Here is a 22,129-nt window from a genome sequence, read left to right as displayed (position 1 = left end):
AAGAGACAGATCTAATTCTTATACATTACAGTGGACAACTTCTTTAAGCCTTTTGTGTCTATGTGGCCGTCAGGTGGTGAGACCTGTGGTCAGTCCAAGAATTTCGGGCCATGAGATATACCTGTCTGAGCTTGGCCTATCCCTTTGAGTCGCACTTATTTTCTTCTTAGCCCCAAACCCAGTAACTGAACGATTCCTTTTTGTTTCCAATTGCAGAATAAGGCACAAGGATCGTTATGTGTGAAATATGTTCCTAACTCGACTTTTTTTCTTATACTTGACAGTACATTTTTTTTTACGCATATGTGTTTTAACCTTCATTAAAAAGCCTCCATCATATCAAATCACCTATATTTATTTTATTGTGATTACCGGTGAATGAAACTGGCAGCAACGTATAGAATTCAGCTGGGTACAAAAATATACATCTACAGTTAGGTCCATATATATTTGGACAGAGACAACATTTTTCTAATTTTGGTTATAGACATTACCACAATGAATTTTAAACAAAACAATTCAGATGCAGTTGAAGTTCAGACTTTCAGATTTCATTTGAGGGTATTCACATTAAAATTGGATGAAGGGTTTAGGAATTTCAGCTCCTTAACAAGTGCCACCCTGTTTTTAAAGGGACCAAAAGTAATTGGACAATTGACTCCAAGGCTATTTCATGGACCGGTGTGGGCAATCCCTTCGTTATGTAATTCTCAATTAAGCAGATAAAATGCCTGGAGTTGATTTGAGGTGTGGTGCTGCATTTGGAAGGTTTTGCTGGGAAGTAAACATGTGGTCAAAGGAGATCTCTATGCAGGTGAAACAAGCCATCCTTAAGCTGCGAAAACAGAAAAAACCCATCTGAGAAATTGCTACAATATTAGGAGCGGCAAAATCTACAGTTTGGTACATCCTGAGAACGAAAGAAAGCACTGGTGAACTCATCAATGCAAAAAGACCTGGGCACCCACGGCAGACAACAGTGGTGGATGATCGCAGAATAATCTCCATGGTGAAGAGAAACCCCTTCACAACAGCCGACCAAGTGACCAACACTCTCCAGGAGGTCGGCGTATCAATATCCAAATCTACCATAAAGAGAAGACTGCATGAAAGTAAATACAGAGGGTTCACTGCACGGTGCAAGCCACTAATAAGCATCAAGAATAAAAAGGCTAGACTGGACTTTGCTAAAAAACATCTAAAAAACCCAGCACAGTTCTGGAAGAACATTATTTGGACAGATGAAACCAAGATCGACCTCTACCAGAATGATGGAAAGAGAAAAGTATGGCAAAGGCGTGGTACAGCTCATGATCCAAAGCATACCACATCATCTGTAAAACACGGCGGAGGCAGTGTGATGGCGCGGGCATGCATGGCTGCCAGGGGCACTGGGTCACTAGTGTTTATTGATGATGTGACACAGGACAGAAGCAGCCAAATGAATTCTGAGGTCTTCAGAGCCGCCATACTGTGTGCTCAGATCCAGCCAAATGCAGCCAAACTGATTGGTCGTCGTTTCATACTACAGATGGACAATGACCCAAAACATAAAGTCAAAGCAATCCAGGAGTTTATTAAAGCAAAGAAGTGGAATATTCTTGAATGGCCAAGTCAGTCACCTGATCTCAACCCAATTGAGCAGCATTTCACTTGTTAAAGACTAAACTTCAGACAGAAAGGCCCACGAACAAACAGCAACTGAAAACCACCACAGTGAAGGCCTGGCAGAGCTTCAAAAAGAATGAAACACAGCATCTGGTGATGTCCATGAGTTCAACACTTCAGGCAGTCATTGCCAACAAAGGGTTTTCAACCCAAGTACTAAAAATGAACTTTTAATTTAAAATTATTGACTCTGTCCAATTACTTTTGGTCCCTTTAAAAACAGGGTGGCACATGTTAAGGAGCTGAAACTCCTAAACCCTTCATCCAATTTTAATGTGGATACCCTCAAATCAAAGCTGAAAGTCTGAACTTCAACTGCATCTGAATTGTTTTGTTTAAAATGCATTGTGGTAATGTCTATAACCAAAATTAGAAAAATGTTGTCTCTGTCCAAATATATATGGACCTAACTGTACGTTCTTAAAAATATGTACATTGGATAGGGAGATTTTTACAGAGGTGATGCGTCACGTAAAAAAGTCTTTAGAAATCTAAATGGAATGTGCTGAAAAGGAATCTATTCTGGTTCTCCACTTCCGACAATGCGTCCTCCTAGGTTGCATCCACATTTTCCATAGCCTTCGCAAGTTAGTTGCTTGTACTCCAAAAGTTTTTTTTATATATGAGGAATGGAAAATGGAATGAATGGTGAAACCCAGGTGAAAACGGGAAACGATACAGCAGAGTAAAATCTCCATCAATGTGGACATGAGTTCAGAATATAGAGATTCAATATCAGACCAAAGTCTATCTTCATGGGTGGGAAATCTATCTTGGATGGTCACAATGAAGATTCCATTCAACTTCAGACCAAGGTTCTTCATGACGCGTTAGAAATCTATTTTGCATGGAAAGAATGGAGATTCCATTCAACTTCAGACCAAGGTTCTTCAAGATGGGTGGGAGATCTATCTTGAAAATTAGATGATTCGATACTAAGTGTCATCCAGCAACAGGACCCATTGATCATCTGTTTAGATTGACCATTTTTTTTCTTTGATTTATGGGTTTACATGAATGAAAGTTGATGCAAACAGGTACACAAAATGGGTTAATCGGGAAGACATGTCCATGTGCTGGTCCTTGGTGGAGCAAGTTATATCCCATTGATAAACTGACATGTAATGTAAAAAAAAATCTATTGAGCTTAGTATAGATACAGCCACAGATATACTGTAAGTCATGGGAATTTCGAGAAGGCCAGAAATATATGTCTCAGCTGTAATAAAGGATGATATATAACTTTGGCCTCTCGTGAAAATACAAAAAGTACAAGTAAAATGTTTTTCTTTAAGTCCTATATTCGTACATCCAGATTTAGCCAAGAGAATCGTCACCAGCTCTGCTCGATCCTCTCTATACATCCTCCCAAGTTCATCTCTCTCAATACTGTGAACATTGAGTCTTTTGACTCTCTAGATGAACCAACGTTTTGGACCCAAAACGAGAGCATTGCGTACTGAGCGTCCTTGCAATGTCGGTAGTCTTGTTCGGACGTCTCAATGACATGGTTAGTGACACCCAAACGGCGAATAAACTCCTTCCAGCGACCAAACGGAATTAATTCAATGATTTTGTAAAGGACTTCCGGACCTAAAAGACAAAAATGTAAAGTTGAAGAAACCATAAAAAAATATCAAGATGTTCATCTGTATGAGCCAATTCTACTACAGAAAAGTCAAAGAGTAGGTGGTACGGTTCTAAAACAAGGATTATAGTAGAGAAATTCAATGTATCACCCCAGTCACTTAACGTTGTCAAGAAAACATTTAAAGCACAACTCCCGAAATCTTGGTCAGATCCTAAACAAAAACAATATTTTTATAGCTTTCCTAGTTTTGACATTTATCTTCTCATTGAAAGTCATCTGCACATTTCAGGCCCAGTTTTCTTTTCTCTTCTTGGTCCACCCTCTACCTGAACACAAAGTTTTTTCAGATGACAGATTCGTAGCTCTGGTGCAGTCCTCTTTCTGGTCCACCCTCTACCGGAATTTCCTCCAGACTCCAAATTCATAGCCTTGTCTTCCCTCTACCTGAAAGTCTTCCAGTTGTCATATTTATAACCTTGATGCAGTCCTCTTTCTGGTCTACCCTCTACCGGAATTTCCCCCAGACTCCAAATTCATAGCCTTGTCTTCCCTCTACCTGAAAGTCTTCCAGTTGACATATTTATAGCCCTGGTGCAGTCCTCTTTCTGGTCCACCCTCTACCGGAATTTCCTCCAGACTCCAAATTCATAGCCTTGTCTTCCCTCTACCTGAAAGTCTTCCAGTTGACATATTTATAGCCCTGGTGCAGTCCTCTTTCTGGTCCACCCTCTACCGGAATTTCCTCCAGACTCCAAATTCATAGCCTTGTCTTCCCTCTACCTGAAAGTCTTCCAGTTGACATATTTATAACCCTGGTGCAGTCCTCTTTCTGGTCCACCCTCTACCGGAATTTCCTCCAGATTCCAAATTCATAGCCTTGTCTTCCTTCTACCTGAAAGTCTTCCAGTTGTCATATTTATTTCCCTGATGCAGTCCTCTTTCTGGTCCACCCTCTACTGGAATTTCCCCCAGATTCCAAATTCATAGCATTGTCTTCCTTCTACCTGAAAGTCTTCCAGTTGTCATATTTATTGCCCTGATGCAGTCCTCTTTCTGGTCCACCCTCTACCGGAATGTCCTCCAGATTCCAAATTCATAACCTTGTCTTCCCTCTACCTGAAAGTCTTCCAGTTGACATATTTACAGCCCTGGTGCAGTCCTCTTTCTGGTCCACCCTCTACCAAGTAGTATTCTATATTACAGATACTTAGCCCTGATTTTGCTGTTTTTCTGGATTGATTGTCTACCTGGTCTTTTCTGACGTTCTATCTGCATGAGTTTTGACTGACTGTGTATGACCCAGACCCTCATATCTTTACTTACTGTATAGACATGGTGTTGTGGTCTGCAGCGTGATGTCCGGTAATGGAAGTGTAGAGTTTTGAGCTTCGTTTAGCTGTTGAGGTGCCTCTTCTTCAACAGAAACGATGTGTCCCGGAAGATAATTTGATTTATTCACTGGCTTTGTGGTTTCCATCTAAAGAAAAAAAAGTAATGTTTTAGTTACTTTTGTTTTCTTTAAACCTTTGATAGGTTTGTGATGGGGTAAGTAATGGTGGATAAGGGCTGTGTGGACCTCTGTACATTTTATTCCTAGACTAGTGTGATCGGGTGAGGACAGCCATCATATTCCAGCCAAGACCGCCAAGTATGGCGCTCAGATATCTTCATCAGTACCATAAATAGAAAAAAGAGCAGTAGCGCGCATGCATGACCATTGGTCTCACCATATGGGGGACCTAGGACCTTGACTTTATAGATTAGTGGGAAGGCCAATGATCAGTAACTTATCACGCATCCTGTATCCTTAGGGGTTGTCCATCTTTAGGGACAATTTTTATTTTTAACTTAAATTCATGCATTCGAGGCTAAAAAAAAAATATTTTTTCAATTGGGTTTCATTGATCATTGTGCAAAATTTTTCAAAATTTTTAATGAAACCCAATTGAAATATGATTTTTAGCCAAAAAATACATGCATTTAAGTTATAGTGAAAACATTGCTCCTAAAAGTCGACAATCCATCGTGTTGCAAATTGGGGCAGTTCCAGGAGCTGAAACCTCTCGTGATCAATTGCTATTACTGCTGGAATCTAAACCTTTTCCCCGCAGTGACCTCTAGAGGAGAAGTGAGGTATTACATGGCAGTTATGGTGTAACATATAAGACCCGGTCGTGTTCAGTCCTCCAGAGAAGAAGACGCTCTTTATTAGAGGATATCTGGCTTAAAAAGGAAGATATTCTAATGGGACAAACTCTATAGTTCCATTAAGGACAAGCATGTCATACATACCAGAGGATCTCTCTGTTGGCCAGTTCCTAGAAAAAAAAATAAAATAAAATAAATACATCATAATTAACTCTTTTCTACCACAAATTCATGTTTCATGACTTTTTTATTTTTCGAACAACTTAGCCATATTGGGGCTCTTTTATTTTGTGGGTGAATTGTACTTTTGACACCATTCACTTTACCAAATAATGTATGAAATCACAGGATACAAATTCCAAGTTCGGTGAATTAAAAAAAAGCCCCGCAATTCTGCCAAAGTTTTTTTAATTTGTTTAACCGCGCTCATTGTGTGATGACAATATGATTCTCGGGGTCAGCATATTTTGGTGATACCAAACTTTTATATTATTTTTTTATTACATTTTAATGCTTTTGTAAAAAAAATTTTTGGGCTTTTGTCACCATTTTTCGGGGACCTGTAACTTTTCAATTTTTCCATTGTTTGAGTTGTGTTATGGCGATTTTTGGGTTGCAAGGTAACATTTTCATTGGGACTATTTTTGAGGTACATAGAATGTTTTTCTTTTAAAGGCCTTTTTTAGTGGAGGTTCAGTAGCTGAATTCTGGATTTTTTAGTTATTATTTTTTTGCTTTATTTTATTATTTGGATTAAATATTTTCATGTTTGGATAGAGTGAACTATTGTGGACAGGGCGATAGCAGATGTTTATTTTTATTTCTTTGATTCTGTGTTCTGAATTTTTTTTTTTGTAAAGTTTTGATATTCTTAAAAATATATTTTTACTCTCCTTTATCATCCTCTTAGGGGTCTTGAACCTGGTTTTGCTGTGCAATTGTGTAATCCTAGATGTGGTTCTACCTGAAAATTAATATTACAACCAGAGAGGGCGTCACTTTTACAGAACAGCCCTTCATTGTGGCGCATGAAAGGGGACTGGCTCATGGGAAAACAACCTCCCATGCCGCCACCTAAAAAATAGGTTTTCAAGTGTTCCAACAACTTGAAGCACTAAAAACTTCCCATGCCGCCACCTAAAAAAGGTTTTCTAGTGTTCCAACAACTTGACTTCCCGTGCAGCATCCTAAAAAAAGGTTTTCAAGTGTTCCTACGACATACCTTCCCATGCCGCCACCTAAAAAAAGGTTTTCAAGTGTTCCAACAACTTGAAGCACTAAAAACTTTCCGTGCCGCCACCTAAAAAATAGGTTTTCAAGTGTTCCAACAACTTGAAGCACTAAAAACTTTCCGTGCCGCCACCTATAAAAAGGTTTGCAAGTTTTCCAACAACTTGAAGCACTAAAAACTTCCCGTGTCACCACCTAAAAAAAAGGTTTTCAAGTGTTCCAACAACTTGAAACACTAAAAACTTCCTGTGCCGCCACCTAAAAAAAAGGTTTTCAAGTGTTCCAACAACTTGAAGCACTAAAAACTTCCTGTGCCGCCACCTAAAAAAAAGGTTTTCAAGTGTTCCAACAACTTGAAGCACTAAAAACTTCCCGTGTCACCACCCAAAAAAAGGTTTTCAAGTGTTCCAACAACTTGAAGCACTAAAAACTTCCCATGTCACCACCTAAAAAAAGGTTTTCAAGTGTTCCAATAACTTGAAGCACTAAAAACTTCCCATGCCGCCACCTAAAAAAAGGTTTTCAAGTGTTCCAACAACTTGAAACACTAAAAACTTCCTGTGCCGCCACCTAAAAAAAGGTTTTCAAGTGTTCCAACAACTTGAAGTACCAAAAACTTCCTGTGCCGCCACCTAAAAAAAGGTTTTCAAGTGTTCCAACAACTTGAAGTACTAAAATCTTCCTGTGCCGCCACCTAAAAAAGGTTTTCAAGTGTTCCAACAGCTTGAAGTACTAAAAAATTCTCATGCCGCCACCTAAAAAAGGTTTTCAAGTGTTCCAACAACTTGAAGCACTAAAAACTTCCCGTGTCACCACCTAAAAAAAAGGTTTTCAAGTGTTCCAACAACTTGAAGCACTAAAAACTTCCCGTGTCACCACCCAAAAAAAAGGTTTTCAAGTGTTCCAACAACTTGAAGTACTGAAAACTTACTGTGCCGCCACCTGAAAAAAGGTTTTCAAGTGTTCCAACAACTTGAAGTACTAAAAAATTTTCGTGCCGCCACCTAAAAAAAAGGTTTTCAAGAGTTCCAACAACTTGAAGCAACTAACAACTTCCCGTGCCGCCACCTAAAAAAGGTTTTGAAGTGTTCCAACAACTTGAAGCAACTAAAAACTTTCCGTGCCGCCACCTAAAAAAGGTTTTGAAGTGTTCCAACAACTTGAAACACTAAAAACTTCCCGTGCCGCCACCTAAAAAAAGGTTTTCAGGTGTTCCAACAACTTGAAGCACTAAAAACTTCCCGTGCCGCCACCTAAAAAAGGTTTTCAAGTGTTCCAACAACTTGAAGTACTAAAAAATTCTCGTGCTGCTACCTAAAAAAAGGTTTTCAAGTGTTCCAACAACTTGAAACACTAAAAACTTCCCGTGCCGTCACCTAAAAAAAGGTTTTCAAGTGTTCCAACAACTTGAAGCACTAAAAACTTCCCGTGTCACCACCTAAAAAAAGGTTTTCAAGTGTTCCAACAACTTGAAGAACTAAAAACTTCCCGTGTCACCACCTAAAAAAAGGTTTTGAAGTGTTCCAACAACTTGAAACACTAAAAACTTCCCGTGCCGCCACCTAAAAAAAGGTTTTCAAGTGCTCCAACAACTTGACTTCCCGTGCCGCCACCTAAAAAAAGGTTTTCAAGTGTTCCAACAACTTGAAACACTAAAAACTTCCCGTGCCGTCACCTAAAAAAAGGTTTTCAAGTATTCCAACAACTTTTAGCACTAAAAACTTCCCGTGTCACCACCTAAAAAAAGGTTTTCAAGTGTTCCAACAACTTGAAGAACTAAAAACTTCCCGTGTCACCACCTAAAAAAAGGTTTTCAAGTGTTCCAACAACTTGAAACACTAAAAACTTCCCGTGCCGCCACCTAAAAAAAGGTTTTCAAGTGTTCCAACAACTTGACTTCCCGTGCCGCCACCTAAAAAAAGGTTTTCAAGTGTTCCCGATTACAGAGACCACGCTTCTCTACTATTTATTACATTCAATACCTGTTTCTTCGGTGATCGGGAGCGAGTTCTTTTTCTGTAAAATGGAGAGGACCTTCTTGCGATTCTTAAAAACAAGCACAGCTACCAAAGCCAGACAGGTGACACCCAAAACTCCAGCGAAGATCATCGATGTAATGTTTGATTCTGAAATGTAACAGTATAAAAGTAACATAACATGCCGTGTCCCAGTTTGGAGCCAGATTTAATGTAAAAACCCAAAATGGAAACCAGTACAGACCAAATACTAATCACAGCTGATGGTTTGCTACAAGACAGTCCTCTGTGAACTGTAAGATCTGCTGTCTGGGTGATCTGCACTGATACATTGTAACAGCACATTCAAGAGACAGATGTTACTGACAGCAAGCATAGATCTTCAAAATGTCGAGACATTGAAAGGTTTCAGGACATTTGATTAAACAATGATTAATCTTCATTTAGGTAAAAACACTACTATGCTATTTTTAATTTTTAAATTTAGTAATTTTAATTTTTTACTATTTTTGAAAGATCTAACATTTCCTAATATATATTGAATTTATAGTGGACGGTACCAGATATATCACTGCATGATGGAATTCTGTCACCACCAGGGGGAGCTCACCGCACACTGTATATATGTAACTATATGTATTGGACTCTTGAGCTCCCCCTAGTGGTGGCTTCAGGTGGTCATAACTTTTTATTATTTAGCAATTTAGGTAAGCAAGGGATTTGGAGCTTTGGATCAGAAAATAGAAAATAGACAACAAAGACTAACGGGCTGATGATTAGTGCACCTACAGATGTGATTTCTCGCTTACCTTCTGGCTTTTTAACGGGCAAATGGCAGTGTTTCACACAGTCTTCTGCATTATCACACCTAAAATCATAAGTAATGTTTACTTAATGTGATTCAAAAAAACACAAATCCCACAAATATTGCTGAAATAGACATTCTGCTTCAATTGTTCTCATTCTTCCTGCTAATATATGAAGTCTATGGCCGCATTCACACTAATATAGCAGAATTTTCCAGCTGCAATACCAATTAGTGCCACTGGGTGGCGATATAAGTAAAAATAAAATTACATAATAGTCACTGCAGAAACTACCCCTGACCCCATGTGTCCCCCAACCTCTGGTTATACTTACTCCTCACACGGGCGACATTCTCCAGTGCGGTCCAGATAAAAGTGTATGTGGCATTGACACACAGTGTTACGGTCTGCCGTGCCTAAAAAATGATTTTAGACACAATGTTAAAATTCCTTTAATCCGGCACCTAATAATTTAGAATATCAGAATCTAGAACACGATGGAAATCCGGAGTGAAACTTACAGTGGTAGATCGCCGTCCCGTTCTTGCACACGGTGCACTGCAGACACGTGAATTTCCGATCGCTGCTAGACTTGTAACGACCGGCCGGACATCCGCAGACGGTGTCATTTTTCGTAGTGCAGGGTTGTGACAGAATTTGGCCAAACTCTGAAAGAAACACAATCAGTCCAATAACAGTCAGAACCGGGTAAATTAATAAGATGCCGCCTTTGTACATAGTGATTCATGTATATAGTGCCAAGTACTGCTCCTATAAGAGGGTGGTGGCCCACCGGAGGATTCCCCTGCCCTCCTGCCGGCCAGTCCAAGCCTGTGTCCTCTCTCCTAACTTAAAAGTGCGGCTTTGTCTTATGAGAATATCTCTGTTTACAGAATTATTATTGCAACTCAATAAAAAAATTTTTTAAATTTTTATGCTTTTTTTTCTTTTTTTCTGTTCTTTGGCAGTAAGAAATTTGCTGCAAAAACGCAAGTTTTGCTTCATTTTTGTTGCATTTTTTGCTGCGTTTTTTTGCCATGCTACATTTGTCTCTTGTGCATGCTGATAAAAGTTTAGAGCAAAATACAAAAAAAATCTGATTCTACTTCATTAGGTTTTGGCACAAAAAAATGCAGCTAAAAACTGATACCTGCGTTTTTGTGTTTTTTTTTTTTTTTTTTACCACCCATTGGTTTTAATGGGTGAAAAAAAAGCTGAAGGGAGTGACATGTTCCATTCTGCAAAACCCAAGGACAAAAAAAAAAAAAAAAGCTGTGCGCGTGAAATCTCTGAAATCACATAGACTTCGCTGATACTGTAAAACGCAGGTGAAAATTTGCATAAAAAAAAAAATGCATGAAAAAAAAAGCAGCGTGTGAACACAGCCTTAGTATATGCTGGCACACGATGAGAACGAGTAAGAACAGCCGTAAAGCAGCACGATGTCCCCGTGGACTCTGCACTCACGGGATAAGCAGGGATTGCACTCAGAGCAGAATTTCGAGCTGTTGGGGGTTTTCCTGTAGCGGTCCCGTTCACAGGGGGCACATTCGGTTTTCATTCCTTCTCCTGAACAGTCGGCGATCACCCTGTAACCTGCAGAGATAAAGCTCCGTTATATGGATGCAGACCTGATACAGTGATATCATACAGCGAGGGCTGATATAATGGGGTCAGGGGGACCCTATATCTCCGCACTGATATCCGGAGCCCCTGGAGTTATGGAGTTTTCACTTATTTTAATGCAGTATTTAATCATTGATATTTGGAATCCGCTAACAAGCTGCTGTTGACTGATCTGGCATCGCTTTCCGATATTTGGTAACTTAGTCTACTGTTGGGCTGATTAACACATAAATACTTAATCAGAGATTTGTCACCCCCCAACTTATGACCCCATTGCAAAATCTCAGAGACCCCCGATGGCTACAGGTCGTTAATAGTTATGGTCTTCTGATCTTTTGAGCCCCTCTAGGCTCCAGTCCACCCACTATTACACTCTGACATATTTTACTTTTTTAGTAATAATTTGTATTCCTGTGAAATACCATTTCTTTAAACCTTTTTTTTTTTCATATCTCTGAATTTTGCCGATCCTCTGTTATTCCTCCTGAATATTCACAAATTAATTGACAGGGGTAGAAAAATTGTGACATGTCGCTCTCCATAGAAGCTTCTTGGTGTTCAGGAGGGTCCTCTACATGTGCCAAAAAGTGTTTGTTCTATATCGACAGTTCCGTAATAATATCACCCAAAACTCTCCCTTGTGCTGCAGCAGTTTACCCCGGCGACTGACTGCCATCTGAATAACATTCCAGGCCTATTCGTTGTGTTGTTGATGCCAGCCTTGAGGGGGCGCTCTGTGACGCAGGGATGTTGTGAGTATGCTATACCCTGCGAGGTTTTGTCCTAAGGGTATGTGCACACGTTGCGGATTTCCTGCGGATTCACAGCGTTTTTTCCGCGCGGAAATGCTGCAGATCCACAAGTGATTAAGTCTATCTATGTTGCCCATTAAAGCAGCCTGCGTTCTTGATCGTCTGACCCCGCAGGGAATGAGAAACTGGAGCGGTGCAGCAGGTTATGATCGGATCCTATGCGGTATCCCGGCAGGACCCCCCGGCCATTATCCTGTAGCTATACAAGGTCTATGATGGCTCCTAATGACCATGTTCAGGTGTCTGGGTTGACGGGCGTAGCCCGATGTGTCATGAGGTGATATTAGGAAATCTTGGTGGAGGGGGGGGGATAATATTAATAATAATAACAGCGTGGCGCTCGTTAGCTCTTTGTGTTTTTTTATTATTTTTGCAGATTCCTGTTTGTTATCATTTACTTCTATCTGGCAGTAGATCAAATGCCCGAGGGGCTGCACTTACAGTCTCCCTCCTAATCTCAGCAATCCAGACGCATCCGGAGATGGGGCCAGGCATGTCACAGAAAACACGTTCCTCGAGACGTCGTAGATGATTGTCTTGCGATACTTCGCTTCCCAGTAACTTTCCTGACCCTCTTTATGACAATTATTCATCCCCCACATTCATGTTTCTGGTTAGACTGATTTCACCTTTAGGATTATATAAAGCTGGGGCCGGACCCCCGGGGAGCTGTAATGGCCGACATATTGTTTGCTACAAGGTTCCATGGAAGTAGCTGATAGAAGACAACGCTAACAGGGCCCGGCGGGGTCTCTGTAATGAGGGCCCTGTTATAGGGTCACTCAATGAGGGCCCTGTTATAGGGTCACTCACTGTAATAGAAGCAATGAGACTGGCTCTCTTATAAGGGCACTGATATGGGGTGAGTGACTGTCTCTCTTATAGGGGCATTGTTATGGAGACACACTGGTTGTCTTTCTTACGGGGGGATTTTCACAGGAGCTCTCTGCCTTTTTTTACACTGGCATTGTTATGGAGACACACTGGTTGTCTTTCTAACAGACAACTTTTACAGGAGCCCTCTAACTGCCTCTCTTATAGGGGCACTGTTATGGAGACACATTGGTTTCTTTCTTAGGGGGGATTTTCACAGGACCTCTCTGACTGCCCCTCTAATATCGGCACTGTTGTGGAGACACAATGACTGTCTTTCTGATGGAGTACTTTTAGAGTAGCCCTCTGACTGCCTCTCATAGGGACACTGTTATGGAGACACATTGATTGTCTTTACAGGAGCCCTCTGACTGCCTCTCTTATACTAGCACTGTTATAGAGACACAATCGGTGGTCTTTCTAGGCAGGGACTTTCACAGGAGCATTCTAACTGCCTCTTTCATACTGGCACTGTTATGGAGAAACTGTGGTCGTCTTTCTTAGGAGGAATTTTCACGGGAGCACTCTGACTGCTCCTTTTATGGGGCACTGTTATGGAGGCACACTGGTTGTCTTTCTAGGTGGGAGTAATCTGAGTTATGGGGGCAAAGGGGTTTTGTCTCTTATTTGAGCAGTACTACTGTAATTACTGTAGGGCCATTGTTATGGGGCCATTGCAGCGGTCTATGTTATGGGGGCACTTCTATGCTTACGGGGACGCTTCTATAGGAGAATAGTGTCTGCCTCTTATATGGCACTCTTATGGAGTAAAGTGGCTAGCTCACTCATGGCAACAGGGCAAAGTGTCAATGTGTTGTGTGACATTCAGATCGCGTTAGGCTGCTTTCACACTAGCGTTTTTAGGCGTACGTCGCAATGCGAAGTTTTGGAAAAAAACGCATCCTGCAAATGTGCCCGCAGGATGCGTTTTTTCTCCATACACATGTATTACCGACGCATTGCGACGTATGGCCACACGTCGCATCCGTCGTGCGACAGATGCGTCGTGTTTTGGCGCACCGTCGGCACAAAAAAGTTACATGTAACTTTTTTTGTGCGTCGAGTCCACCATTTCTGACCGATTCCGCCCCCTCCTCCCCGGACATTACAATGGGGCAGCGGATGCGTTGTAAAACTGCATCCGCTGCCCCCGTTGTGCTAATCAATCACACTGTCCGTCGGTACGTCGGGCCGACGGTTTGGGACGGCCCGTACCGACGGACTAGTGTGAAAGTAGCCTTAGCCTATTGCAAATTTGCATCTAATGATTTCCTATTGTGACCTGCGGCCCACTGTGACTGTGATACAGAGTTGCAAATGTTTCCAAATGTGTTTGATTTTCTGATGCTGGTCACATGTCGCAAGCAACACACGTGCCATAGACTTCAATGCATGTTGTATGCGACTACAACTTGAATACGACCACAATAGTCGTGCATGCAACAGCAGCCCTCGGAGAAGTTGCACAAATGGTTTTGGTCATGCGACCCGTCTGAGAATTGCTGTTGTACCTTATCGGGAGCACCGTGGTTGATGCCCTTATGGTTACACTCTAGGGCGTCTCTGTAGGTGTTGTAGGTGTCACTTGTATATTGGCGCTGTTGTCACGGTTCTGTGGGCATTGTGGCATTTTGCTGCCATTTTGGTCATCACTGATACAGGAACACGGAGGTTGTCATTACTAGTTGTGAGAAATTGTGGTCGTTACGGGGGCCGTCACTGTTAGAGAGACACTGCGGTTGCCGTTATGGGACACTGAAACTGGCATTGGGCACTGGCCATGAATCTTACGCCTCATCTATTGTGTCCTTCTGTTGTATTTTACCCATGAATATATTCTGCTTTACCGTAACCACAGATATCAAGACACTGAGATGAATTCTCATAACATACCATCGTTGACTTTCATTTTCGACACTCTGCCTTAGTCATCATCACAATGAAAAACCGGGTTACCAGCTCATCGCTCTGCTCTGATGACTACAGTGCAGCGAACCTCACAGGTGCGAAACCTCAGACCCAAGCCTCCATGTGATCGTCTGTGCACGACTGCTTTAAATGTGGTTGCACACAGAAGACCTTAGATCTGCCAGTGAAAATGGCATTGTGTGGGTTTGTGATGATGGGAGGAACGTCTTACAAAGGGCAGGGTGGGTAGACGACAAGGAACTAGCTCTGGTCTCTTGGAGAAAATAGAGTGTGCTGGTCCAAAAAAGGTCAACAAAGTCGCACCCTTTAAGGGTTCCTCAAACTACCTCTAAAACCTAAAAGATCACTCAACTGGTCAAGTGGAATTTTTTACATTACAATAACTCATAAATGCAAACTCTGGAATTTTAGTTTGCAAAACCTTTCTCCTTTTCCGACAGATCATGTCACATTCTTGACCCACTGAATAGTCCTCTGAACACGTCAAAGAAAAAGTTGTCCTTTTCTCCTGGATGTCCAATTGTCTGTGACATCTTTGAAGTTTGTCGAATCTTCTCGGAGTTCAGTAGGTGTCACGTTTTTCCAAAAGTGAGACAGCAAAGAAAAAAGAAAAAGTTGTGCTTCTATTCAGGAGGTCCTAATATGACATATGACAAATTTCGCAAATCTATTACGTCTCTCCTTTCTCTGAGAGTGAAACACCAAAGAAGAAACTGTGCTTATTTCCGGGAGGTCCCAATGTGACAACCAAAAAATTTGTGAGCCGTGTTGCAAGTCCATTAGAGCACCACTTTTTCAAAGGATAGGCAAATATGTAAGACATAGATAAAAAAAAAAGGTTCCCCAAAGCCGAAGTCAAAATGGTGCACCTATCCGATCTTCTGCTAGTTGTCATCACTTCATCTTCCCTCCATCCAAGACCAGTATTTCACCATCTTCATTGTTCATCAATTCTTTATTGGAGAAAGGATCATCTGCCCAATATCTCCAACCTCCGGTGGTTTAGTTCTGTGTCTGTTTTTATAATTGGTCGTGAAATAACTAGAACTTGACCAAGTGATGGGCTCATCTCCAACCCAAAAAATATTTCTGGCTGAAGATGCCAATAAGCTTGGATCTTTAGGTTTTCTGTGGTCTACCTTCTCCAAATAATAACATCTCAGTAGCTTCCTGACACATAAAGTGTGAACCAGAAACAGACCTAAATATTGAAGTAGGCTTGACATTTGCACAAAAGCCATGGCCCCTTTAAATAACTAAGGTGCAAAGTGTCGGATCCCCACTGATCTAACATCAATGGCCTCATTTAATTATAGGTAACTAATTTGAAGCTGGTTGAACACTTTAATTACCCCATCCTGCAGGTCCGGCATTACATACCAAAATTTAAGAAGTAATTTTTACAACTATCACGTGACTGTTTTAAGCAGAGTTACCCTTTTATATCCACACATACTCACCCGCCAAACACTTGTTGCAGCAGAAGTTAGCTTTTTTTGGTCTGTATTCATGGTCTTTGCAGGTCACAGTTTCATTTGATGTTTCTGATCTCTTGTGTCTGTGAGCAGATCTTGTGAAGCCCACCGGTTCACCATTTATTAGCAGAGCCGCCTCTAAGGGAATGTCCAATGTGTGACATAGGGTGGGCAAAATCCAGAATAGAGAAATCTGCAAAGCAATAAGATAGCTGTCATTGATGAGAAATAATATATGAAAGCAATGCAAGAAAGGAATCTCTTGGGGGGTTACTTAGTTGGAACCATTAGCTTAAAGATCTGACAACAGGATGAAGCGACACCATAGACTGTCTCCAAGAAAAAGCAGCAGATTTTTGAAACTGCTATCTATATAACTAACCTTCCTAACCCCCATATATATATGTACGCCTGGGAAAATAAGCCACTGCTGGACATCTCGACTTGCATATATCTTATTTGGAACAAAGTATAGGATATGTTGACTTCCAACAGTCTGATCTAATGAGGTCAAGATGTTGGGAGAAAGTAGGTAGACCATCATACACGTTAAGTATTCAGCCAGTTGGGCAAAAATTGTTAGGTTTAGCTGACATCAACTATGACCACTCTATCATTGGTGCCCTGTACCAAAACAAGCCAACGGTTATAGCATAGAAGTCAACATTTCTGGGAGGGATGAGCATTTAATTCTTGCCACAAGCCCGTTCCTGTCCCAGGAATACCTCCACTGCTTTCAGAGAAGCCTCGATCCACTCTTGGAATGCCCACTTTTTCACCGAAGTGTCTTAGGGCCTACAGCCTCTACAGTTGACAACTATGGGAGCTGTAGGCCTTGCTCAAGGCTCCATTCGCCAGGTACAGACTCTTGAGCTTAGATGATATCACCTTTATCTGTGTTTACTGTCTCACCGCTTGTCTGTTGTGCCCTCTTTCTTTGGGGTTCTGCCACTCTTGATAAAAAAAACCTCAATGCAATGAAAATTGACCACATTATACATCTTTAGGGCCTCAAAAAGATGTGATTACACATGGAATTGTGGAATTTGGGAGTCTCCCTGTCCCTGGAGGTTGGGGGGGCATAACCTGCCTTCATCTGTATTGGTCTACTCAGAACACATATAAGGTTGAATCCAATGGTGGAGCAAGGAACAGTCAGCTCCTTCCTCCACTGTTCAGTCAGAATACAGACTGTGGGTCCAACAAGAACTTTTAGGTTATGTGACATTCTGAGGTCACATGACTGGCAGCAGGGATGAGGAGCAGGACGTAGGCAAGGTGTGTGTATTGTTGGGAACAAAAGGGCATGATACTGTGGGAGCATCAAACTGTGTGGGAGGCTGTAGATACATCATACCATGTGTGGGGGGCATTATACTGTGTACGGGAGGATTAGGCTGTGTGCGGGGCATCGTACTGTGTGTGGGGGTTGTGGATGTATCATGCTGTGTGTGGGGGATCTATGAGGGCATCATGTGTCAGGATGATTGTCGGGGCATTATACTGCATGGGGGCCTGTGTGGGAGCATAATACTGTGTTTTGGGCTTTAGGGGCATCATTCTGTGCTGGGCAGACTGTGGTGGGCATTATACTGCATGAGGATAGTGTGGATGCATAATACTGTGTGTGTGGGATTGTGGGGAATCATCCTATGTTTGGGGGACTATGGGTGCTATGATACCATATATGGGGACTATGGGGGCATTTTACTATGTGGTGAGGGCATCATACTGTGTGGTGGGGACTGTGTGGGGATTATACTGCATGGAAGGCAGTGTCGGTTGTCATAGTGTGTGTTGGGGCATCATACAGTATGGAGGGCTGTGGAGGAATCATACTTTGTGTAGTGGGCTGTGGGGGCATCATACTTTGTGTGGTGGGTTATGGGGGCCTCATACAGTATGGAGGGCTGTGAGGGCATCATTCAGTATGGAGGGCTGTGGAGGAATCATACTTTGTGTGGTGGGTTATGGGGCCTCATACAGTATGGAGGGCTGTGGGGCCTCATACAGTATGGAGGGCTGTGAGGGCATCATTCAGTATGGAGGGCTGTGGAGGAATCATACTTTGTGTGGTGGGTTATGGGGCCTCATACAGTATGGAGGGCTGTGGGGCCTCATACAGTATGGAGGGCTGTGAGGGCATCATACAGTATGGAGGGCTGTGTAGGAATCATACTTTGTGTGGTGGGTTATGGGGGCCTCATACAGTATGGAGGGCTGTGGAGGAATACTTTGTGTGGGGGAATCATACAGTATGGAGGGCTGTGGTGGAATCATTCTTTGTGTGGTGGGTTATGGGGCCTCATACTGTATGGAGGGCTGTGGGGCCTCATACAGTATGGAGGGCTGTGGGGCATCATACAGTATGGAGGGTTGTGGGGCATCATACAGTATGGAGGGCTGTGGGGCCTCATACAGTATGGAGGGCTGTGGGGCATCATACAGTATGGAGGGTTGTGGGGCATCATACAGTATGGAGGGCTGTGGGGCCTCATACAGTATGGAGGGCTGTGAGGGCATCATACAGTATGGAGGGCTGTGGAGGAATCATACTTTGTGGCGGGCTGTGGGTGCATCATACAGTATGGAGGGTTGTGGGGGCATCATACTCTGTGTGGGGCTGTGGGGGCAATATTATATGGGGACAGTGTGGGTTCAATGAACATGATACTAGACTGTGCAGGAGCACTAATGGGCATCACTAGGAGCATATTTCTGTGTTCGCATATATACAGGACAGGGCAAAGTTGAGGTACTATGGTAAAAATGGCTGCAGAGCACTAAACACTGGGTGTCCTTCTTTCTTATCTTTTAGATTTGGGAAGTATGATTAAATGGCTTTTGTTCAGTAATCAAACAGGAAAAAATTGTGACAAGATCTAAACCTGTTTGGCATCCATGTTGTCTCTATGGCCAGGAAGGGGTTAAGCTCAGACAACAGCTAAACTTAAAGGGGTTGTGTTTAATTTTTTCCAAGAATGAAAAAAAAAAACAATAAATATAAAGCCCATTAAATAGTCTCCATGACAACAGACCCAGAACCACTCACTCAGTAGTGCAGCCTCAGGCTTTCGGCCTATGACTTCACCTGTTCAGATCTCAGCAGAAAAAAAAGATATCGGCAAACGGTTTTCACATTTTCAAAGTGAGCGAAATAGTGAAGGAACCGCAACTGATGCCATAAAGAATCCATGTGCGATTATCTATAGCTTGCACGTGGGCATCATGGTGTCTGTGGTACAATCATAGTCAACATGTAGCCCAAAGTCTGAGGAAAAAAATCTTTCCATCCTGTTAGTATAACATACACGCCACGGTTACACCAAAAAATGCCATAATGAATCTGTATGAAGCCACAATGTGGCCATTGCAGTTGTGGTGGAGGAGGGGAGTTGTAGTACAGTCTCAGTATTGTACAACCACGGCTGTGATTCTGCAGTTTCCCGTAACAGACGGCTTTCCTAATCCAGGAAACACATTCTTGTTCCTCCACTGCCGTCCAACTGGTCTGGAATGAACCTTACACTAGCACAAGGTGTAGCAGAGCTCAAGGTGCCACTAGAGTAACCCTTTATTGGCTGTGTATTTAATCTGTTGTAATAACCTGCAGTCCCATGCAAAAAAAAAATAAAAACTGCACATTGAAATTTTACAGACTCAGCTCTGCTATGTTTGTATGCAGAGCACAAAATGATGTAGCAGAGCTAAACTTGTTTCCTTACTTCTTTAGTGCGTTGCAAAACTACCTGCTGTCATCTGGTATATTACAATAAATTGTGCTTATACGCAAGCTCACCTCTGCTTCATCTATGCGCCATTAACGTATACAGCATATGACATATTTTATAGAGATGTAGCAGAGCTGGATTTGCATTTTTCTTTCTACACATAGTGCTAAGTGCACATTAGTATAATAATATGAGAAATTGCACCTAAATGCAAACTCAGCACTGCTACATCTAGAGCATACGGTGCATGTGCCTTGTAAAAAATGCTGAGGTAGCTGAGATGAATATGTAATTCACCTTTTTTTTTATGTGCAGAATAATCGGTCATTTTGCAGCATTTTCATTGGCGTCATTTCTTTTGTCCTAAATGTACTTTTAAACTCAAAATTAATTTTAAAATATATAACATTTTTTTTTCCGAGAGTCTCAAATCCCCTCCAACCAAAAAAATAAATGTTACAAATACATCATTAAAAAAAAATGCATTAAAAATGGTAGCAATTCATGGCGCTTCATTAAAGAAGCTTTAAAAACACAACAAAAGTTGTGGGAAACATTTATTATTGAACTTGCTGCAAAATGTCTGTGAAAATTGTGATATTTCATTGTTGTAAATGCCTTTGATAGTTTTTAGCAATGTTTTAATACTATTTTTTTTAATAACTGCACCAACACTTAAAAATGTTGAGGAAAGATGGTAGGAAATCCAACATAAAAAGGAGCAAAATAACTCAATTTATGTTGCATTTTTAGCAATCATAAAAATTTGCAAATGTTGCATTCACTTATGACATTTGACATTTTGATCTCCGGGTCTTAAAAAGTTCCTGTGTCATAATTTGCACCAAATGTGATTTGAAAAATATGGAGTTGCATAGTTGACGCGGGCTAGAGTTGAGCGACCATGCTCGGATAAAGTGTTATCTGAGCATGCTCAAGTGTTAACAGTACCTTCAGTGTGCTCAAATACTATGTTTGAGCATGCGAAGGAAAATAATGAGAAAAAAGAGCCTTTTATTGACAAACTCAAATTAAAAATGATGCAAAACGCATTATAAATTGCACACGACTTTTATAAAGGTGTCTAAAAAGTTTAAAAAAACAGGTAAAAAAAAATCTGCCAAAAAGGCGGAAAACAAATAATTTCTCTAAATTATACATTTCCTAAAAATCTTGCTCAAGTTCCAGCTTTTTTGCTAAATGTTGGTCGGTGTGTACAGTAAGCGTTATTGATCTGATGACATCTCTGCAGTTCTTCCACAAGCTCAGCTCAGTTGTATGCACCTTCTGTTCTCTAAGTACCGTAAATAGGGGCATTATCGAATAATCCTAAATACGAGTCCGCCGTGGAAATATTGTCAGTAAAAGTCAAATATTGTAAATTTAAAAGGCAATTGTCAAAAATCATTGAAACAAGTGTCAGCCAGGCGCACAGCGTCTTATGTGTATGGTGTCGTAGATCAATCTCGAGAGGAGATTTCGGCCCTAAAGTTTCCCTTAATTTAGAGCGGACCATTGTAAAATAAGTGCCGTGACACGGCGGCGATACGTATACCCCCGACTACTCACCGCGTAGAAGAATCCGGCCATTTTTTGTTATTTCCGCCGCACAGTTGGACAGTCAATTTTATTCATCTTTTTCCGAGACTTGGAGACGAATATTATACTCAGGGCAACATTGAGCTCCGGTCTTTGGTCTCCTAAAAAAAGTTAATTTTTCATATTTCGGAGAAGTGAACCTACTCGCTTTAATCCTTACAGTCCCAGGACCCCCCCACCCTCTTGTCAGATCCTAGGAGAAGTCTGCCTGTGGCTCTCTTCTCTCTCCAGTATCCTGGTTCTTCCCCTCTACGTCACCTGCTCGCTCCCCTCCCTATCGCTCTGTATCCCAGAAACAGAGAAAATACAGAAGTCTGCAGAGAAACTCAGGAAGTGACAAAACTACAGAGTCACCAGATGTGGGGGCGGATGTGCTGCAAGAGAGGGTGCAGAGGAGTGGAGGAGAAGTAGAGCCTCAACCAGATTCTTAAAGTTCACTTAATTAAGTGAATGTTAACAATATATTTTAAGAATAGCAATGCGCAATCTGGGGCCTGTAGGCCACACATGCCCACACCGCTGCCCACATCAACCTCCGGTGGAGGGAGAGATAAAGACGTACCCCACTTTACAGACTTACACTCGTACCCCACTCTACAGACTCCCACTCGTACCCCACTCTACAGACTTATACTCGTACCCCACTCTACAGACCTACACTTGTA

General features: G+C 41.7%; 1 protein-coding gene across 1 annotated transcript; it reads right to left on the bottom strand.

The window, feature by feature from the left end:
• Window positions 1-339: 339 nt before the first annotated feature.
• TNFRSF1A (TNF receptor superfamily member 1A) lies at window positions 340-21,720 on the bottom strand. Its single transcript, XM_069754099.1, has 10 exons — window positions 21,435-21,720; window positions 16,120-16,327; window positions 10,887-11,015; window positions 9,941-10,087; window positions 9,754-9,835; window positions 9,423-9,481; window positions 8,620-8,763; window positions 5,552-5,577; window positions 4,583-4,736; window positions 340-3,261 (listed from the first exon to the last, which is right to left on the bottom strand). Exons 1-10 carry the CDS (start codon window positions 21,453-21,455, stop codon window positions 3,002-3,004), a joined length of 1,230 nt encoding a protein of 409 aa, XP_069610200.1. The 5' UTR covers window positions 21,456-21,720; the 3' UTR covers window positions 340-3,001.
• Window positions 21,721-22,129: the final 409 nt, after the last annotated feature.

This window comes from Ranitomeya imitator, chromosome 2 (assembly GCF_032444005.1).
Source record: "Ranitomeya imitator isolate aRanImi1 chromosome 2, aRanImi1.pri, whole genome shotgun sequence".
In the NCBI taxonomy this organism is placed as follows: Eukaryota; Metazoa; Chordata; class Amphibia; order Anura; family Dendrobatidae; genus Ranitomeya; species Ranitomeya imitator.
This window is presented reverse-complemented; position numbering and strand designations above follow the sequence as displayed.